Here is a 22,973-nt window from a genome sequence, read left to right as displayed (position 1 = left end):
GAAGAGGGCTTCCTAAAACTCAGGAGTAAACAATTCCAGTCTCAGGAAGCACACGGAACTTAGAAGATTCACAAGGCCCCTACCATGGGCTACATAAGCAGTAGTAACATATAGAAAGAGGACACTCTCCAGTCATCCTAGTGCTTAAATCTCAGGAAAGATCTCTCTAGGGACAAAGTTTGTGTGAGTTGTCATCCATGTTGGAATGGGGTTTTTAGTGCCATCACTGCCTTTTTGTAATCACTTACCTAGAAGATAACTTCAGTAAACTTATCCATTCACTAAGCTACATGGGTGATGTCATTTCTCTCACCTGCCATTGGTACCATATCTCAGGCAAACAGATGATTGCTCATTTTCACAGTGAAAGTCACACTATAGAGAATCTGTCAGTTAATTCAGTCTAAATTATCCTTTGAGTAACTGCTCAAAACTAAGCGTAACATAGAGAGACCTGGGTAGATGCTAGTGAAAAACCAAGCATGCTAGTTTACTATATTCCTATCCTGGAAGGAAAGCCTTATGAAAATAATTTGAAAGTCCAGGCATGTTTGAATTTCAATTCCAGGGTGGTGGTTGAGGAGAGACGTAAATTCTAGGGACTACTGGACTACCTATCAATAGCATGCCTAAACACAAAGCAAACATGAAACCATCTTGTCAGAACCCATGTGAGTAAGTGTAGTAGTAGGTACTGCCTCAATTCAGGGCCCAAATAAAACTGTACCTTTGAGAATCACCTTGACTGAATCCAAGAGACATATATAGATAGCTCAGCTAACTCATGCCTCGATCTCTAATCATAGAAAGTGTTCAAAAGTAGGATTATTTCTTGTTTATTGTACAAATTTTAGGGTAATTTGTTATTTCCAATGTGTAGGCAGCATAGTTGACTCTGTTGTTATTCTTATTTATACATAACTCATTTCAGTTTATACTCTGACCTAAATTCAATTGCTAATGAGAAGATACCAGCTCTAAGAAGGGGAAGTACACATAATGTCCCAACCCTAACCAAGAAGCTGTATGCAACTGATACTTGTCAGAAAAGGGAAGATCAGGTTTTTTGTTTTCTCCAGTGGAGTGTCAGTGAATATATCAGCCACATTCTAGTGCAAGACCCATATGTAAATATAGTTGGACAACACAAAACAGACTACATGATTTGTGTGTGTGTGTGTGTGTGTGTGTGAGAGAGAGAGAGAGAGACAGACAGACAGACAGACAGACAGACAGACAGACAGACAGACAGACAGACAGAGAGACTAGGGAAGGAAGGAGGGAAGGACGGAGGAAGGCAGGGAAGAAGGGAGGAAGGAACGGAGGGAGAAAGGGAAAAGACAGAGAATGTAGTGGTATTTTGCCTTCGTTTTTGTTGTTTTGTTATTGTTTTGGGATGGAAAAATGGTGGTGGGGGTGAGGAGACCTGAAATTAGGTAAGTAGGAAAGACAGAAGGACCTGAGAGGAATAGGAAAGAAAAGAGGACCTGAGAGGAGTTGGGGGAGGGGAAAACCTCAAAATTTATCATGTGAAAAAAATGTAATAAAAATTTTTACATTGTATACTAAATTCAATTTGTAAATGGAATCCTACCTCCTCATGCAGCATTATTTAAAGCATGATGTTCTATGTGACCTGAGCAGTAAAATGTATTGTAAATCTTGAGAGGCCAATTTGTCATTGCTGTAGAAAGGAGTTGCACATGAAGGAAGGCTTGGGAGTATTAGCATGAACTCAAGGGGTATACTGTGAATACAGATTGGCATGTGAACTGAATTTGGTATTAGTGCAAGATAAAGAAGCTGTGAAGTTCTGCAGAAAATCAGAGCTGCCCATTTGTAGAACATGGGAAGAGACCTGCATTGTAGACAGATTTGGAAGGTTCCTATTTGGAAATGATTATTTGATCCCGTTGGCATTGCATTGCTAAAGATCAAATACAGAAAAGGATGAGGGATGAAGATACAAAAATAACTCTAGTATTCCAATCAATGGTGTCATAGCTGTCACAAGCTCTACCCACCCACCTCCCTTTGCATAATGGAAAAATGTATGTATAGACTTACCATAACAATCAGGATTATCAATATCAACAATGCCAGCTACCCAGTTGAAGATACGATATTTTACTACACAGCTGCATATGTAATCTCCAATTTTATTTTTACAATATGACACATCCTTGCACACTGGTATCCCCAATTGACACTCATCAATATCTGCAAATGAAGAAAATGACTTGCTTTTATTTTCATATGGCTGTATCTATTTCTCTTGCCATTAGCATCTCTACTGCTAGATTTCACTTGTAAATTTACCAAACAATATCTTTTGTTTTTTGTTAGGATAAATCAGTAAGATAAAGATGACAGTTCTCCTTGTGTAAACTTAACACAATTCTCCTCCAGAAATTTGTGTGTGTGTGTTCATCTGTGCATGTGTGGGTACAGGCGCACAATTGTAGAAATTTTTTAATTATGTCTCCAAACATATAACAAAAGCAATTTAAGGAAGAAATGGCTTATTTTGACTTGTGTGTAAGTGTGGGAAGCAGTCACTGATAACAGGAAGACATAACTATGGGTATGTGAGGTAGTTGGTCACATTGCGTAAGCAACCAGGCTGCAGATAGAAATGAACACTGGTACTAAGTTGGTTTTCCCTTTGTTGCCCTTTTATTTCATCTGAAATTCAAGTCTATGGAGTCCTGTCATTCACATTCAGGATACATAGCATTGATTCTATAGGTTACAGGAAATATATAACGTGCAGCTTTGCTGGAAGAAACAGACCACTGAGTGAGGACACAGAGTGTTTATAGCCTTGGCCCACTTCTTGTTCACCTGCTCTGTTTCCTATTTGTGGATGATATGTGAATTCTCAGGTTCTGGGTACAGCTAGGTCCAAAGGAAACTCCAATTTCTCAAACTCCAAAACAAAATCTAATCATCTCAACCTAGACTGTAGGAGGATTTCTGGCAGTTAGATAAAAACTAACATTCTTCAGGAACTTGTGAAGCTGGTTGCCATCTACTGAAATGAGTCATTTACCTTACCTCTGGCAAACGGGACGTATGGCTGCCTACTTGTGGTACCTTTCAGCATATCAAAACTCATGCTGTCTTCTAGGCCCTCTCAGCATCACTAATACCTGTTACACATTTCTAAGTTCATGCTAGCATCCAAGCCTTTCTCACCTCCTCCCCTACCCTAAACACCATCCAGCTTATAGGCTATGCCCCCCCAGTTACACATTCCTTACAGCCCTGCCCCCCTCTTTTGTTCCTACTTCTCTCACTATGTTTTCTTTATTCTCCATCCCCTGATGTTCTCCTTTCTTCAGCCCTGGCTATGTCCAGTCTTCTGGCCATGTTAAATCTACTTTCTGTCTCTGCGCTGGACTCTTCCAGACGTCGCTGGCTATTATCTATCTCATATCTACAATATGATTTCCCCCTTAATCATACAATGAAGCAGTCATGTTGTCTGTTTATATAGATTCCTGATGCTATGCCTATCTCCATCATTGCAGACTCCTTTTCTGGAACCATAAATCAAAACAAACTGTTTCTTCTATAACTTACTTTTGGTCGTGGTGTTTATCACATTAACAAAATGTACCTAGTAGAAGAATAAAGTTAGGATAAATGAGGTCATTATTAGAAATCATTATTAGAAATGGTTAAAAGTGAGGTTGAAAGAGAATACTACTTAAAGCCTTCCTGATTTGTCTCAAGAGATAGGCGGGAGGAGAGAAGGGCATCAGTATTTATATATTAAAGAATACATTTCACTTAAGGACTGGAATTCTCTTTCTAGCAGGGATCCATTTAATAAAATAAGGTGGGGGCCAGGCTTAAGGAATTCACAGAGGAAGGAGGTGTTATGTAAATGATCCATAAAGGACCAGAACTAATGCTTAAAAAGTGTGAACTTCTGTCTTTTCTAAGTTTACCAGTCTACTTCAAACTTAAGAAGTACTGTTGGTTTCCTTCTTTATTTATTTTTTTTCTGAGACAGGGTTTCTTCTCTGTATTGTTTGGAGGCTGTCCTGGAACTCACTCTGTAGACCAGGCTGGCCTCGAACTCACAGAGATCTGCATGCCTCTGCCTCCGGAATGCTGGGATTAAAGGCGTGTGCCACCAATGCCCGGCTTGTTTTAGTTTTTTTCTCTTTATAAACTAACTTTCTTGCTCCCACTGCCCATATGTCGCTGGTCCAATTTCACTGTTCCAGGACATACGATCTTAGAAATCACAGTAGGTTCTTCCAGGATTCTGATTTCTTCTCATAATAACACTGCCAGTCCTTCTGAACATCCACTTTCACTACTGGCAGAGCATAGTTGAAGTTTAAGTGAGCGGAGTGAACAATGATTCGTTTTAGTTGTCAGACTGATGCACTTTAGAACTAGAGTCGCGGTTGTCAGTTTTAATTGTGAACATGACAGAAGGAAGAATGGCCTGGAAAGGAGTCTCGGTGAGAGAGATTGTGGGTTCTGTTGGCTTGGGGGCATGCCTGTGAAGGATTCCTTCTACTGAGGTGGGAAGACCTCCCACCCTGAATGTGAACAGAACCACTTCTTAAGCGGGGGCCCAAGACTGAGTGAAAAGGAAATGGCTGCCTCATATCTGGCATGCGGTCATTCATTCTGTCTCTGTTCATGACTGTGGCTGGGAATAGATGTTTAACGTCCCTCCCACCTTGATTTTTCTGCAGTGATGGACTATACTCTGATACAATGAGCTAAGACAAACTATTCCTCCTCAAAGTTACTTATTTCAGGGTACATTGTCACAAAGAGGCCTACAGATCAAAGATTCCTTGATCCAAAGAGCCACATAGCCCCAGTCTGTCCAAAGAATATAATATTAATACACTTGGTTAATACATTTACTTTGTCAATGATTCTTCTAAAAAGCTCTGAAATCTGCATAATCTATCAATGTTTGGTCAAGGAGCATAAGACCTTTTAATAACAAGTAAACTAACAGTTTGTGCTCTTTAGTTTTCTTTTTTTTTAAACATGGCACAACAAAGATTTTTTTTGAAAATGGGACTTCCATAGGTTGTTCTATTGTTTTGAAGTAACATTATGACAAAAGCAATCATAATTGGGGCTTATCATGACATGAAGCATGGCAGCAGATAAGCACACATGGTGCTGGAACAGTAGCTGGGAGATTACATCTCATTTGATTCACAGGCAGGAGGCAAAGAGAGACCTAACTGGGAGGGTCATGAGCTTTTAAAACCTCAAAGCCCACCCCCAGCGACACACTGCCTTCAACAAGCCACACCTCCTAATCCTTCCCAAACAGTTATACCAACTGAGAACCAAGCAGTTAAATATACGAGCCCATGGAGACCATTCAAATCACCATACTGAGCAAGCCATGAAGAACAATTCAGTAAGCAGCACTCCTCCATGGTTTCTGCTTCGGGTTCCATCTCCAGTTTCTCACCCTGAATTCCCTCTGTAATGCAAGGAACCCTTTCCTCCTCTTGAGACTTAAACACAATAGAAAGCAAATGAAGACAGATTTCTTTACCTTCACATTTCACATGTGGCTCAATAATTATTCTACTATCAGGTCCTGTCCAGAATCCATCTTTACAAATGCAGTGGGTGCTGTTGTAGCAGGCAGCATTTTCATTGCACTGAGGGCAGGACGCTGCAGGAAACACAGAGCATATTTATGCATTATCTCATGTCCTTTGGTATCTATCTTCATATAGATACCCACAATGCCTCCTCACACCCATCTTCTTACAAAAATAACTATTTTCCGAGCTGTCAAATTTCAATTAGGGGACCGTATTGATGTGTAGGTGTGATGACAGGAGTTCAAAACATGCATCACAGTGCCAGCAATGACACAAGGTCATTGACACAAGGTCAAGAACATTGGTTAGTGTCTTACAGTTCTGTGACTTAGAGCCAGCTCCTTATCTAGGGAACCAAATATCATGTGTGGATTTTGTTTTCTTCATAACTATGGTATCTTATCATAGTGATATCATGAACATCAAATGAAATTACATGTGTAATTGCTCAGCTAAGTGGTGGAAACAATGATGGTGAAGATGAAGATGTTAGATGTATGACAATGGTGCTCAATATAATGGTCATTAAAAAGTTCCACACTTAACAGTGAGCACTTTGCTTCTAAGGAATAACATTCTATACCCCATTATACTTCCCCAGGCTTTATCCTTTATCCATGGATAGACTCACCTGAAGCATTCTGCAGTTTTATCATTGGCCAGACCAACAGGACACCAAGAGCTGAAATAGAAAGAGGAGGGAATGTTCTAATTGGGTTGCTTTGGGGTTCTGTCTCTGCTTGCCAGAATTATTGCCTCTGTCTTCCCTACAGAGAAGACTCTTATACTCATACACTTTAGCCACTACAGTGGTAATAGTGAATTGTGACAAGCATGAAAATTCTGAAGAGAGAACAGTGCATCCTATTGTAGCTGTGAACCCACCAGTGAACTCAGATGTTTCTTCCAGACTAGCACACAGATGCCACGCCCGCAGTCTTCGTTCTATATTTGGGCATCCCTCTTTCCCGTGCAGGCCTCTAAACCCACATTGTATATAAATCTAAAGATAATCGCCATATGAAGAAGAGCGCAATGCAAAAAGAATGCATATGTTGGGTGACATTTCTGGTTGAATCTGTTTTTATTGTTCTCCGAAAGAGAAGTGCACTGCTTGATTTTTGTCAACTCAATACAAACCTGGCATAACTTGGAAGAGGGAATCTTTACTGAAGTAGTTTTTTAATCTGTGGTTGTTTTCTTGATTAGTAATTGATAGGGGAGGGCCCAGGGTACTGGCGGCAGTGCCAGCCCTGGGCAGGTGGTCCAGGGTTGTATAAGAAAGCTGGCTGACAAAGCCATGGGAAGCAAGTCAATAGGCAGTGTTCCTCTTTGGTCTCTTCATCATTTAATTCTTTGTGTTCTTATCTTGAATTCTCTTTATAAGAATTGTAATTGTAAGCTAACATAATTTTTTCCTCCCTAAGTTGCTTATTTTTACCATAGCATCATAAAGCAAACTAGGACAAAAATCTAAAAGAAATCCAAAGGGAAGGCTCTACTTATGTCTAACTTGGTGATCCAATTAGTTTAACAGAGGTTACTTCCAGGAGCATGTGTAAGGTCTTATTTCCATCAACATGGTCAACTGAGGGACAGGTGTGCTGCCAAGGAGTTTCTTTCCCAACACAGCAACCATTACTGCTTATTTGGATTTTGGGAGACAGGCAACAAATATCCCCATCTCCAAAAGGAATGCCAGTAAATTTAATGTTATGAAAGTATTTTATGGGCATCCACATGTGCTCTGATTCAAATGTTCCAGACATGTATGTCATGAAAAGATTACATAGTTCCACAAAAACGTGAAGTTGATTTCAACACTATATTTTATGTCATTTAAGAGGGTTGAGGCATTCATCTTCTACCATGTAATCATGTGTAAATATATATATATGTATATATGTATACATATTATTAAAGATGCTGTGCATTTTGTATGTACTGAGTCACTGATCCAGTACATGTTTCAGAAATGTGGTACATCTTTACTGACATTGAACATACTTCTTGTGCTCAAGTGATACACATGGCTGATGGGAATAGTGTTTATAAGGGGCATTTAAGCTGAAGGAATGCTGATATTCTCAGGAAGAAGAGTGAAAAATAGAAAAGCACAGACTATGTGTGTTGGGCCTCATAACTTCTAGCTGATACAAAAGCCTCCTATACCATTTCATAGATGTCATGAGAGCTAAGTCTCCCCCTTCCAGGTCACAGACCTCCAAGTAGAGAATGGCTAAAGCCAGAAACATTCCACTATGCACTAAGCCCAAGCTGTTTCACATGCCCCTTCCTTATCCAGGAGTATCTTCTGTGCCTTTCCTTCACCTGCACAAGCAAAAATACAAGACAAAAAAACTATGCCTCTAAATCTAACTGAAGTGTGGCTGCCCCTGGGCCTAATTCTCTGAACACAATAGTTTTCTTCTCCCTACTCTCACATAAGGTACCTTAAGATAATTATGTGTTCTCTGAAGTGGGTGAAACTCCCTAAGAAACCCTTTGCCTGAAGGTTGATTTTTCTCTGCCTCTCTCAAACCCCACTTCCTCTCCTTCCCCAAATTCTACCGAGGAGGACCCTGAAAATCCAAGGAAAGTGGTATAAAATCCAAGGAGAGTAGCATATTCTGCTGACATGTTTTTGGACAGACATTTGCACTGTTCAAGGAAAGCAAATGTTAGAGTTAAATGGAAAGTTAGGGTTAAGACTATGATGTTGGAAACGCTGAAGAAGATAAATAAGAGGGATTGCAGCTAAGTGTGAGATAACCAAGCAGACCAGATAAGAGGAAGTAGAGTGCTCTTGGAAACAAACAAACAAAAAAAACAGCCCTGTAGGATCCAACTGACTCTGATGGAATCCTCCTGTCTCACCACCTTTCTGAGGTGATCTAATCTATGCTTGCACTTAATTACAACATACTAAGTTCTAGATAAGGACAGCTTCTAAAATGTTTCCAGCTATTCTAAGAAGACCACTCCAGCCAACCTTGCAGAGAAGGAACTAAACCTTGGGTAAACATGAGAACCCACAACTACTCTTGGAAGCTCTGATGACCTACCCTTCCCACTGACCTTTGCTCCACCAGGCTCACTGAAGCTACCGTTAACACCCCCAATCCTTCCCCTCCTCACTTCCCCTATGTAAATCCCTTTGGGATGAATAAAGGTTGTCAACTTGATCAGAATCCTGTCTTGTCATCTGTTTCTCATTTCTGTCTTGTGCCCCATCTCTCTCCTAGGTGTCCCCAGTCCCACATTGATTGTCCCATGGGTCGGGGCAGGAAGTGGACTGAATTAAGTAGACAAGGGAGATACAAACAAAATACAAAACAATTTCTTAAACTGTGATGCACAATTAATCAATTTTAATTTCATTTTTATATGTCAGGTTCAAGAACACTTTGCACAGTTTTGAACACTGAAGGTTCATGATGATGATGATGACGACGATGATGAAAATTTTATGAATGTGTATTTTCATTTAAATCTTTGAGGTTAGCTGATAGTTTGCTTTTCTGTGAAAATATCAGCTTTTACTGAAAGTTTGGTTTGGTTTTATTCAGCATGTGTTTTCATTTTCCCTGGTACCTGTAGGCACTGCATGAGAACTCTCAAAAGAAGGAAAGATTTAATAGCACAGTCACATGATACTGTTATTGGAGAAACTAACAATTATGGGTAAGTAAGAAATGCTAAAACAGCAAAGCCACAAGGAGATTAGAGAAGTCTTTTCCACATACCTGTGGCATGCAGCAGGCACCTGATTCCCATATCTCCAGTTGCCACCATCAAAGATCTCAGAATCTATCCAACAGGACTAAATGAGAGTTCCTGGAATGAATGAATCTATGAACAATCATCTCTTGGTGGTCAGAAAAGTTAGAAAACAGATAAACAATTCACATCAAACCCATTGACTTATTATGTCTCTTTCCATCAGGACCTACATCTGACAACCCATCTTGAGGAAATTACATGTTAAAGATGACTAGAGTATCATTGATTAGAACCGGCATGCCCACTCCTCAATCAACATCTATGAATCAGCATTCAATGTAGCTCAGTTCTGCTGGGATTTAAAACTCAGTGAACACATTGATGAATACACAGTAAGGTTTTTCTTACACTCACTGTTGCTGTTGCATTTCAAGTTTTCACTAACAGTTACATTCATTTTGTGGTGGGCAATGCTGCATTTACATATGACACTGCATGGTGAAATAATGTGAAACAAAGAGCATTTATTACTTCACAGGTGCATCATTTTCTATGATCTCACTTAGGGTCTATTTTTAATAGCTGGGACTATACTACATTATAATTAACTGTAGTCAGCTTATCATTCTATAAAACCCTACAACTTCATTTTTAATGTCTGAAATTAAAGATTTTTGAATATCATCTCATTCCTGGATTTGCACCACCTGAGCCTTCATAGTCAACATCCTATTTTTTTAATTATGAATTTCACACTTTCTTTATTAGAAAAAGTATACAGCCTGGACTTGAGGACATGGCACTGTGTGCAAGTATAAGGAGCTAAGCTGGAATTACTAACATCTGTGTAAAAATATGGAGACAGCTACACATGCTTGTAACTCCAGCAGTGGAGGGTGGAGAAAGTTGAATCTTTCTGGCCAGTCACCCTAGACAAAGTGGCAATTTTCCAGTTTTGCAAGTTATCCTGTCACAAAGGAATAAAAAGGAGAATGAGAGAAGTCAGTTGACTACCTCTTCAGATTTCTGTGTGGGCATGCACAAGTAAACACATTTGTGCACTCAAAAGCATGTAACACACACATATGTACCTACACACATGCACACACTGGCACACAGACACAAGTGAAAGGAAGGAATAAAAGCAAATAATAGACCATGGGGTCCCAAGGGCTCCCAGAGTAGTGCACTCTTTTTGATAGTTGGGGAGTTTCTTGCAGTTCATCGCTGCTGGGTGAAGGAGAGTCACTTTTCTTTAGGAACGTTGCCATCGGTAGATTGCCCATGCTTCAGTAGATGGCTTTAGGTGCCACATAGGTGTAAATGTGTGTGCAATGAAGCTTAGTTTCTCCAACTTTTGCTCTTTACCGCTGTTAGAACTGGAGAGGTGGCAATAAACAGAAGAGAGGGTGGAGGCGGCAGCGAAGACAATGAAAGGACAGCTGAAGAGTTGGGGCAGAAAGCAGCGGCAACAATGAAGATGGGTGTTGTGAAGAGATAAAGATAAGCAACTGCAGTTTCTATCCGCTATATGAGCTTCAGAGACTTGCCAAACTCTGGGTGTCCAGAGACCCTAGACTTGAGGGCTATAACACTATCCCCCGTTGACATTATTAGAAGGTCTGCAGCATAACACTGAAACATCAGCAGGTGTTGTGTGACTCGCAGATGTTGTCAGCTTCTGTCTGTTGCTATAGTTCATGCATGCTGGAAGCAGTGGGATGCCTATCAGTGATGTGTTCAAGCCACTCTTGGGGGTTAAAGTTCAGAACAGTGACCCACCATCTGAGTGACAGGGCCATACTTCCCTGTGTTCTCAACCCTGAAGCAATGTAGTAATAGCTCACAGGGCCTGATGCTGTGAGCCTTCATCTCTCCCAGTCCAGCATATAGGCCTGACGTATTCTTACATCTCTAGTTTATCAATGCTGGAAGAGTTTTCTTAGTCTAATCGTGATTTCTTTGTGGATACAGCAAAGGATGCTAGAACACGATGACTAGCATGAAGTCATCCATGAAAGAGTCTCTCCTAGGTCAGATGGCAGGAAACACATTATGAGTCTGCATTTTCATAAAATACCCCTGGAAATCACCTATAAAACTTACAGTATCAACTGCTTTTGAAAATATGTATCTGGGAATCTGATGTAACTAAAACTCCCATGGCACTAGCTGTTTTACATTTTAAGCCAAATATAGGTTCTTTATGTAAACAAAAATCCATTTCTGAAGAAGAAAATACAGGAAGAGCTTAATGCCATTGTAAATGAGTCATTGCAGCAATGCTTTGCATTATTAACACAATCACTAAAAATTGAGAAAAGAATCTGAAGGAAAATGACAGTGGGTGTCTGGTAGCTAAGATAAGAACATCAAGTACATTGCATCATTAAAAACATTGTTCTTTGCAAATCTGTGAAATAATAAAACTTCCCTGTGAGACCCCATGAGCCTGTTTATTTGAATCCGTGGGTCCTGTTCTCTTAGTGTCCTCAACACCTTTGGCTCCTACAACACTTCCTTCTCTTCTTCTGCAGGTTACCTGAGCTCTGCCTAATGATGGGCTGTGAGACTTTGTATTCACTCCTATCAGAAGCTGGAGGAAGCCTCTCTGATTACACTTGGGCTAAGGACTGATCCTATGAGTACAACGGAATATAATTAGGATTCATTTCATTAACATTTTGTTTATGCCTGCTCATGGGATGTTTTCCTCCCTCAGGGTTGCTTCACCTAGAGTGGACACAAGGGTTTATGCCTCATCTTTTTGCATCTTGTTACGCCATGTCCAATTGATATCACTGGGAGACCTGCTCTTTTCTGAAGGGAAATGGATGACTGAGAGTAGGGGAGCAAGAGGAGGCTACAGCCAGGATTACTGTTTGAGAGAAGAATAAATTTAATAGTAATTTAAGAATAATATATTTAGTAATAATTTTAAAAACTATGATTGCCTCCTAGAAAACTATACCCAGCAAAATCTTTTAACGTAGTTGGAAGAAAAAGAAAAACTTTTCATAAGCAGGCAAATGTAAAACAAAAAAATACAGGAAACACTATTTTGGGCTGGAGAGACTGTGGAAAGAAATACAAAACCATATTATTAAAATACCATTGAGAACACAAACAACACTACCAAAAATTAACAACACAATGACCACAGCTAACTTGTACATTCCAACAATATCTTTTAACATCAATGGCCACAATTCTTTGATCAAAAAACACAGGGTGACTGAATGGATCAATGAAAAACAAAATTCATGTATCTGTTGTCTATAAGAAACACAGATTTAAAGATTAAAGGGATGAACAAAAGCACTCTAATCAGGTGGAACCAATAAGTAAGCAGGCCCTAATACATGCTAAAATAAAGTTTAAACTAAAACTAATTATAAGAGACAAAGAGAGACATTTCCATCTAATGAAGAAAACATTAAACCAAAAATATGTTACAATCTTAAACATATATGTACCAAATACTGAGGTACCCGATTTCATGACAAATCTACCTGTTAGCATCAATACTGACAATTAATAAATGGGACCTCCTGAAACTGAGAAGCCTCCATAAGGCAAAAGACACAGCCAACAAGACAAAACGGCATCCCACAGAATGGGCAAAGTTATTCACTAATCCCACATCTGATAGAGGGCTGATCTTCAAAATTTACAAAGAACTCAAGAAGCAAGTCTCCAAAACACCAAAGGATCCAATTAAAAAGTGGGCTACTAAACTGAATAGAGAATTCTCAATAAAGGAGTCTAAAATGGCTGATAAACACTTAAGAAAGTGCTCAATATCCCTAGCCACCAGGTAAATACAAATCAAAACAACTCTGAGATAACATCTCACTCCTGTTAAAAACACCAATGACAGTTTGTGCTGGAGAGGATGTGGAGAAAGGGGAACACTCCTCCACTACAGGTGGGAGTGCCAACTCATACAGCCACTATGGAAATCAGTATGGAGATTCCTCAGGAAAATGGGAATCAGTCTACCACAAGACCCAGCAATTCCACTCTTAAGCACAGACCCAAAAGATGCACATACATACATCAAGTATATCTGTTCCATTATATTCATAGCAGCATTATTTGAAATATCCAGAACCTAGAAGCAACTTAGATGCCCCTCAACTGAAGAGTGGATAGAGAAAATGTGGTACATTTACACAATGGAGCAAAACTCATTGGGAAAAAAAAAACAATGGAATCTTGAAATTCGCAGGCAAATGGATGGCAATAGAAGAAACCATTTTGAGTGAGGTAACCCAGTCACAGAAAAACAAACATGGTATGTTCTCACTTATATATGGATTTTAGACATGGATCAGGGAAGTGCCAGTCTACAATCCCACTGCCAGAGTGTCTGGAAAACAGGAAGGACCCTAAGAGAGTTATATATGATACCAGAGAGAAGGTGGAATGAGGCAAGATCTCCTGAGCAGATTGGGAGCATGGGGGGAGGGGAGAAGGAGCTGGGAAAATGAGATGGGGAAAAGAGGAGGAGAGAGGAGGACATTGGGGAGCAGGAAAGTTGAGTCAGGGAAGAATAGAGGAGAGCAGGATGAGAGATACCATAATAGAGGAAGTCATTGTAGGTTTGAGGAGAGATCTGACACTAGTGAGATTTCCAGAGATCCACAAGGATGACACCAACTGGCAAACTAAGAAATAGTGAAGAGACTACCTTAAAAGCCCCTCCCTGATAATGACTTTGATGACTACCTTATAAACCATCCTAGAACCTCCATCCAGTGACTTATGGAAGCAGAGGCAGACACCCACAGTTAAACACTGAACTGAACTCCTGGAACCCAGTGACAGAGAGGGAAGAGTAATGAGCAAAGGGGTCAACACTGGGCTGGTGAAACACAGAGAAACAGCTGACCTGAACAAGGGGGAGCTCTGGGACCCCAGACTGATGGCTGAGCAGGCAGCATGGGACTGATTCAGAATCCATGAATGCAGGTGTCTTTGAGGAGGCCTAGGAAATATATAGGGCCTTGGGTAGTAGATCAGTAATTTTCCCTGTCATATAAATGGTGCCCATCCCACAATGAGGGATGCTCTCTCATCCTGGACTCTTGGGAGATGGCCTAGGTCCTGCCCTGGATGAAATGACAGACTCTGGAGATCCCCCACAGAGAGCCTCACAGTCCCTGGGAAACAGAGTGGGGGTTGGGTAGGAGGCTGAGGGGGCTGGAGAGAGCAGAGGATGAGGAGAGGAAGAGGGAGCTGGGATTGACATGTGAAGCAAGTTTGTTTCTAATTTAAATAAAAATAATTTTTAAAAATGAATATCCACAATTACAAAGTTGACTTCATCCCTAACATGCAGGGATCAGTAAACTCAAGCAAGTCAATACAAATAGAATTAGAGACAAAAATCATATAATTATCTCAAAAGATCCAGAGTAAAAAGCATTTGAAAAAATTCAATATGCCTTCTCGATAAATGTACTAGAAAGTAGAGGACTAGAGGGAACAGAGTTCAATATATTAAAAGCTATTTATGAGAAATTAACAGCTAACATCATTCTAAGTGAAGAATAGCTTGAAACAATCACACTGAAATCAGGAATGATATGGGGTGACTATCCCTATTCATTTACAATATTGTGCTTGAAGTACTAGCTGGTGCATGAAGGCAAGAGAAGGAAATTGAAAGGATACAAATTGGGAAAGAGATCAAACTATCCGTGTTTGCAGATGAGATAATATTATATATTAGGGATCCCAAAAATTTCACCAGGAAATTTCTATGAACAATAAACAAATTTAGCAATGTAGTAGAATAGAAAACCAACTTGCACATATCAATAGCTTTTCTATACACCATCAACAAACATAGAGAAGGAGAGCATGATCACACTCCTAGTTACAATAACCTCAAAGTAAATAAAAATATTTAGGAACAAATCTAATAAAGAACTAAAAGACCACACAATTAAAATTTTAAGCCTTTGGGGGGAAAAAGAAACTAGAAAATGTGAAGATATCTCATGCTTATGTGTTTATAGGATTAACATCATAAAAAGACCATTTTTCAGAAGCTATTTACAGATTCAAATTCAATCCCAATTTTAAAAAGATCCCCATTTCATTCTCCATAGCTTTACCAAAACCTACCCTAAAATTCATATGGAATCATAAAAGATTCACTATAGCCAAAATAATCCTGAAGAAGAAGAATCAATCCTAGATGGATTATCTCCCAGATCTTAATCCATAGTAATTATAATAAAAGTACTAGCTCCAAGAATCAATATGTGGGCCAGTGGGGGGGGGACAAGGATTCAAACATAAGGACAACTAACTTCATCTTCATCTTGTTAATGACCGACAAACATGCCAAAACACAAAAAACAAAACAACAAAAAAATTAAAACAAGCTGGAGAAAAGGAAGAATCTTCAACAAATGGTTCTGGGAAACTGGATATCCACATGCAAAAATAATTTATCACCTTTTATGAAAACTAATTCCAAATAAATTAAGGTCCTAAACATTAATCATTAAATGGCTAAGATAAAACATAGGTAATAGCCAACATGATAAAGGTTCAGGAAAGGGACTATCTGTGTAGGACTCCATTTGCCCAAGAATTAAGGCCAGCAATTGCCAAGTGATGAAGGACCCAGACCCTCAACCTGCCCCCTGCTTTGGCAGCTATGACAGGCTGCAGAAAAAGACCCAGCAAGATGTAGGCCCCTGATTCAGCAGGATGTGCTGAACCATCCTACCACCACCACCTCCTTGCCCGACCTCACCCTGATTACTGGGAAGAAGCTGCCAGATATCCTCCATGTGGTAAGGAACCAGTCAGAAATTAGTAGGCGGGCTTTGGATGTGCTTTACTGATAATAATAGAATGCAGTAGGTAGCAATGGCCCTTGGATGGCCTCCAGGCATAGCAACTTTTCTGTAGCTGCAACTAACCAATCAACTCTGGACAGGTTCCCCATCCCAGAGTTGTGCTAATCCTGAGACTGTTACTATGAAACTACCAGATCCCCAAATATCCCACTTTCTCTACCCCCAATATATGCTCTGCCCCACTGCTGTTCAGGATCCCTCCTACTTTACCTGCTCTGTCGGACAAATGGAGTACCCGAGTTAACTCGTATACTAAAAAGACTCTTTGCTTTTGTATCAGATCTGGGGATCTGGTCTCTTGTTGGTTTGGTGACACAACAGTGGGACTTCACAAATCTCAAAAGCTGCACAGGTAGAGAAACATTCACCTGAGTGAAGAAGAAGGCCACAGTTTTGGAGAAAGTAAGTGCCAGCTATTCACCTAGTAAAGGATTAATATCCACATATACAAAGAATTCAATACACAAGAAACAACCAAAAAGAAATGACCCACTCAGAAACTTGGCCAGGAACCTGAACAGAGAATTCTTAAAAGTAGGAGGAAACACAGCTAAGCAGTGAACTGAACTCCTGGAACCCAGTTGCAGAGAGGGAGGAGTAGTGAGCAAAGGGGTCAATACCAGGTTGGTGAAACCCACAGAAACAGCTGACCTGAACAAGAGTGAGCTCATAGACCCCAGACTAATGGTTGAGAGGCCAGCAAGGGACTTATCCAGACCCCCTAAATTTGGGTGTCATTGAAGAGGCCTCAGCAATCTACGGGGCCTCAGGTAGTAGATTAGTATGTATCCCTGGCGTACAAATGGACTTTGGGAGCCCATTCCACATGGAGGGATGCTCTCTCAGCCTGGATACATGGGGGAGGGCCTAGGCCTTAGGCCCTGCTCTGGATGAAATGGCAGGCTATGGAGAATACCCATGGAGGGCCGCACCCTCCCTGGTGAGTGAAGTGGGGATTGGGTGGAGGACTGGAGGGATTGGAGGGGAATGGGAGAGGAGGGGAGGAAGAGGATATTTGAAACAAACTTGTTTCTAATGTAAATAGAAAAAAGTAGGGGAAAACCGCTAGGAAGTGCCTTTTAAAAATATTCATTGTCCTCAACAATTAGAAAAATGTAAATCTAAGCAACTGTGCTGTTTCCTGTTATAGCAGCCTGAGTGACAATGATAACAAAGGGGACTTGGGGAAAATGGAACCCTTATTCACTGTTGGTGGCATTCTGTCTTAGACTAAAGTTTTCTCTTGCTGTGCAAAGCACCATGACCATAATGCCAATTGGGGAGGAAAGGGTTCATTAGGCTTACACCTCAGCATTGCTATTCCTTGCTGAAGGAAGTCAAACAGGAACCCAAAGAGGGTGGGATCCCAGAGGCAGGAACTGGTGCAGAGGCTATGGGGGACAGGGGAGGAGCTGCGCACAGGTTTGCTCCCCATGGCTTGCTCAGCCTGCCTTCTTAAAGAACCCAGGACCACCAGCTCAGGGATGGCACCACCCACCACAGACTGGGCCCTCCCGCATTGATCACTAATTGAAAAAATGCCTTGCAGCTGGATCTCATGGAGGCATTTCCTTAACTGAGGCCCATTTCTCTCTGATGAGTCTAGCTTGTGTCAAGTTGACACACAAAACCAGCCAATGCCTGTTCTAAACTGGTACAAACATTAAGGAAATCAGTATCAAGAACTCTCAAAAGGATAAAAATAACTCTACTGTACAACCCAGCTATACTACATTTTCCCAGAGGACTTGACATCTGACTACAAAGATACGTGCTCAGCTCCATTCATTGTTTCTTTATTCACAATAACTAGGAAATAGTTATTGTGTGAAATAACCCACACCTGAAAAGAGAATCCTCCCATGTTCAGTATCATTGAAGGCTCCTATCTCCAAATCTTCAGAGTACACACCCTGGAGTAATTGCAGGAATCAAGAAATTCAAAAGCAACTATTGCTAGAGAGTGATGGAGAAGGGAATAGCAGGGTGCGAATCACCTTACTAGAAAAGTGGCAAAATGGGGGTTGGTTTCTAATTGGGAAGAGAATGGTTATAAAAACACAAGGAGGGACAAGGAAAAAATTACAGTAGGGAAGTCTGAAAATTTCATAATAAATCATACTGTTAAATTCTTACCTAAAAATTCCTCACTAAATAAGTTTGTATATAATTATACATATCTAGTTTCAATGAAAATTTCCAATCTGTGCTAATTATGATCCAAAAGCTAGAGGAAATCCAGGATCTCCCAAACACCTGTAAAAAGCAAAGAACCTTGTGCACATAAATGACCACTGGAGAAGCCAGGAAAGTTAAACACACAGCCCACCTCTTCAAAAGAATGAGGTACTAGGCTGCTCTTCCTGGAATGCCAGGAACGATGTCCTCTTTACAACCTAGCGATCCTTTGCTGTCTGATGAGACAGAATCTGCCATATCTCTTGGAATTTGTTTTTGCTTGTCTAAGATATTTTCCCCCAAATCTTGAGCATTGCTTTTAGACCATAAAGCCCACCCTTATGAATGGGGTCACTTGTCCTTCATAATAGCCTAAGTGGCTTCTATGTTATCTCAGGGCCAGGCCAATCCTGACTGCTTACCTCAGTCAAACTCCCTAGACCCTAAATCTTGGGCACTATCTCTGAGTTGGCAGTACCCATGCTTATGAAAGAAGCCAGGTGAACTTTTTAAAGGAATCTCAGTGTAATCATGTGCATTTGGGAATGAGTTATTTGTTATATGAATACTTTTTCAAAATTGTGCTATGTTAGCATTATTTGTAATAACCAGAACTTGGAAGCAACCTAGATGCCCCTCAACTGAAGAGTGGATAAAGAAAATGTGGTACATTTACACAATGGAGTTCTACTCAGCAGGGAAAAAAAAAGTGGAATCTTGAAATTCCCAGGCAAATGGATGGCACTAGAAGAAACCATCTTGAGTGAGGTAACCCAGTCACAAAAAGACAAACATGGTATGTACTCACTCATATATGGATTTTAGACATGGATCAGGGAAGTGCCAGCCTACAATTCCACCACCAGAGAGTCTGGTAAAGAGGGAAGACCCTAAGAGAGATATGCATGGTACCCCAGAGAAGGGGAATGGGACAGGATCTCCTGAGTGGACTGGGAGCATGAGGGAAGGGACAGGGAGATGGGGAAAAGTGAGGGGGAGAAGAGGAGGGGAGAAGAGGACATGGGGAAGCAGGAAAGTTGAGTTGGGGGAAGAACAGAGGAGAGCAAGATGAGAGATACCATAATAGAGGGAGTCATTATAGATTTGAGGAGAGATCTGGCACTAGTGAGATTTCCAGAGGCCTACAAGGATGACACCGAGTGGCAATCTAAGCAAAAGTGGAGAGGCTACCTTAAATGCCCTTCCCTGATAATGAGATTGATGACTACCTTATATGCTATCCTAGAGCCTTCATCCAGTGGCTGATGGAAGCAGAGGCAGACACCAACAGCTAAACAATGAACTGAATTCCTGGAAACCAATTGCAGAAAGGGAGGAGTGATGAGCAAAGGGGTCAAGACTGGGTGGGTGAAACCCACAGAAACAGCTCACCTGAACAAGGGGGAGATTGTGAACCCCAGACTGATGGATTAGAGGTGACTGTTCCAGACCCCCTGAACATGGGTGTTAGTGAGGAGGCATCGGCAATCTTTGGGGCCTTGGGTACTAGATCAGTATTTATCCCTAGCATCTGAATGGACTTTGGGAGCCCATTCCACATGGAGGGATGCTCTCTCAGCCTGGACACTTGGGGGAGGGCCTAGGCCCTGCCCCAAATGATATGATAGACCTTGGAGATCTCCCATGAAGGACCTCACCCTTCCTGGAGAGTGGATCAGGGATTGGGTAGGGGGTTGTGGAGGTTGGTGAGGGGCAGGGGAGGAGGGGAGGGGAGGGATCCGGGACTGGCATGTGAAGCAAGCTTGTTTCTAATTTAAATAAAAATAATTTTTAAAAAATTTTAATTGTGCTATGTTTAAATATGGTGAAATAAACTGATCTGGATCAGACTCTAGAAGTCCTGGTCCAGCAAGGATTGTTACACTAAAATCTGACTGAGCCAAGTTTCATTCCTCAATCTTCACAGAACCTTTTTTTTCTGCTTGCCTGCTATAAAACCCAAAGAAGAGTCACCACAAACATCAGTCATGAGAGCCTGTCCTTTTTGAGTATTTGGTCATGATTGTTCAGTAAGAGTTTAAAACATTCAGACTATTGCTGTTTACCTTGACTGATCCCTGGAGGTGGAAGGACCATTCCTACTGCTGAAGGTACTATGTACTTCAGAGCAAGGACCCAAGAAAATCCTGGTAGCGCTTCTTAATGTTATCTCCCTGAAGTATAGTTGCCATGGTCCAGAAGGCACTATGCAAGTTTCCGAAAGAGGAAGGCACCAACAGTCCTGCCCAGCTATGACACCCATGAACCACAGCAGTTATCAGCCTGGCATAATAACTGTTAGAGTGCAGTAATAGCAATACTTAACCCACTCAACATGAGGGAAACCATGCCGGATACCAAGCCTAGTCAACTACCTAGGGCTAGTTAAGTTATGGATCTTGGATGAGAACCAATAATCACCATTTTACTAAGCAAATATAATCACTAAATATATTGCAAATAAATGTCCTTTTAGGCACAGACAAGTGTAGTCCTCACTGCTCATGAAAGGAATGTCTTTTTGCAATAGATGAAGACCACTGCAGAAAACCACAACTAATCAAAATGCAGATGTGGGGAGTCCCAAGGGATGCATCTCCAAAACACTCCCACACCTAAGGCTGAGAAGTCATTGAGGAAGAGGGGGAAGAAAGTATTTGGTCATGATTGTTCAATAAGAGTTTAAAACATTCAGATATTGTTGTTTATTTTGACTGCTCCCTGGAGGTGGTAGGACAGCTCCTACTGCTGAAGGCACCATATACTTTAGCTCAGGGACCCAGAGGGTCAGTCAACATTCTGTGAGACTGGATCTCCTAATGATGCCTGAGGCTACACCATAAATTCTTACCAACAAGACTGTCTAAACATAAGCTGAACAAGAACACAATAGATTTGTTAAAGTCTGGAAGAAAGACCATGGGGCCTCAACCACATACAAAATACTACTGGAATCTAAGAAATGCTGAGGGTTGAACAAATTGTCTTCTACAGGGAAAAGCACACCAGTTGACTACTTAGTATCAAATTATCAGGACTGAAGACATGCATCCCAGTAACATTGTACAAACTGAGAAGGTTGAATTTATGAATATATGTGCACCAAGCGAACCTCCATAATGCATCACACCATTTTCCACAGATGACTGAGGACCAGTCAGATGGCCCGGTCACGCCCTTGCTGTTGCTGTGTCACATCTGCAGACAGGGTACCAAGTGGCTGTGTTGTTAGGTCTGACCATGTATCTTTCCCTGTCCCCATGTCTCTGTTACTCTCTGAAATCGGTGAGCCAGTTAGTTCTACGGGGCCTCATGGAACCTACCACCACCCCCGTTATCGCCTGCCATTCATGATGATCCTGCCATTCATGATGATGTTGCATGTTAGCCTTGGCAATGTATACATTGCCTCTTTTTGCTTTTATTGTACTGTAAAATTTGTTTTGAGTTTTATAACTTTGTAGCATTTTAGATAAGGTTGTGTTTGTACTTGTATAGAGTGAAAGGAATGTGTTGAATAATCTAGGATTAGAACACAAATAAAGAATATATGTGCACACAGCAATACATATACATACATACAGAAATATATACATATATATGCATTTAATAACAATTAATAGAGAAGCCATGAATTGAAAATAGAGCAAGGAAGGGTATGTCATAAGGATCAGAGAGAGGAAAGTGAAGGGAGAAATTACATAATTATACTATAATTTCAAAACTAAGAGAAAAAGATTTATCATATGGTCCATTTTAAACTTCTGCACACACAATTAGCCACATACAGTAAGTGTGCTGATCAACTCTGTTGGTCTATTCCTACCACAGAAATGCACAAATTCCTTGGTCAAGCAATGTGCAAAATGAACTTGAGATAAACGAATGCCCTTCAAAGGATAAAGTGGATGGTTAGGAGGGTCTCCTTGCAGAAGTTTGCACCTAAAACAGTTTTCCCTGACCCCAAACCACAAGGAAAACTTTTCCTATTTTCTATGGCCAGTTGTTAATCTAAAAACTACTCACCCCAGAGATGATGAATCGTTGCTTCTCGCCCAGTCTGGAACATTCTCAGCACTGTCGAAAGAGGAAGTGCATCACTTATCTTATTCTCCCCTTTGTCAAGGAATCTTGTGGTCAGATGAGGAGGCTGGACTTTTGCTGAGGAGTTTGTTTAAAATATTCTAATTAGTTCTCTTTTCACCAGTGCAAACTAGATCCTGCCTAGGATGGGTCATATTCAAGTGCATTAGGAAATGACTTTTATTTTTTTTTATTATTCTTTTTTTTTTAATTTAGATAAGAAACAAGGTTGCTTCACAAGTCAGTTCCAGGTCCCTCTCCCTTTCCCTCCCCTCCTCCCATGCCCTCCCCCATCCCCCCCCCATTATCCCCTCGTTCCCCCAGGGAGGGTGAGGCCCTCCATGGGGGTGTCCATAGTCTGTCATTTCATATAGGGCAGGGCCTAGACCCTTCCCCAAGAGTTCAGGGTGAGAGTGCACCTCACATTGTTCTATGGGAGTCCAAAGTCCGTGTGTATACTTGGGATGGGTACTGATCTGCTGCCCAAGGCTCAATAGAT

At 40.9% G+C, this 22,973-nt stretch overlaps 1 protein-coding gene across 2 annotated transcripts in view; it reads right to left on the bottom strand.

The window, feature by feature from the left end:
- The window catches only part of Adgre3 (adhesion G protein-coupled receptor E3), a 51,711-nt gene extending 29,214 nt beyond the window's left edge, over positions 1 to 22,497 (bottom strand). For both annotated transcript variants that reach the window (XM_005081404.4, XM_021233726.2), the window contains exons 1-5: positions 22,418 to 22,497; positions 9,356 to 9,446; positions 6,241 to 6,291; positions 5,555 to 5,677; positions 2,068 to 2,220 (exon numbers count right to left, since the gene is read on the bottom strand). In XM_005081404.4, coding sequence (XP_005081461.2) covers positions 2,068 to 2,220; positions 5,555 to 5,677; positions 6,241 to 6,291; positions 9,356 to 9,404 — 376 coding nt within the window. In that variant the 5' untranslated portion in view covers positions 9,405 to 9,446; positions 22,418 to 22,497. The remainder of the gene's footprint in view (positions 1 to 2,067; positions 2,221 to 5,554; positions 5,678 to 6,240; positions 6,292 to 9,355; positions 9,447 to 22,417) is intronic.
- Positions 22,498 to 22,973: the final 476 nt, after the last annotated feature.

Source organism: Mesocricetus auratus, unplaced genomic scaffold, assembly GCF_017639785.1.
Source record: "Mesocricetus auratus isolate SY011 unplaced genomic scaffold, BCM_Maur_2.0 Super-Scaffold_100676, whole genome shotgun sequence".
Taxonomy (NCBI): domain Eukaryota; kingdom Metazoa; phylum Chordata; class Mammalia; order Rodentia; family Cricetidae; genus Mesocricetus; species Mesocricetus auratus.
Note: the sequence above shows the minus strand (reverse complement) of the source record. Positions and strands in the feature narration are given on the sequence as shown.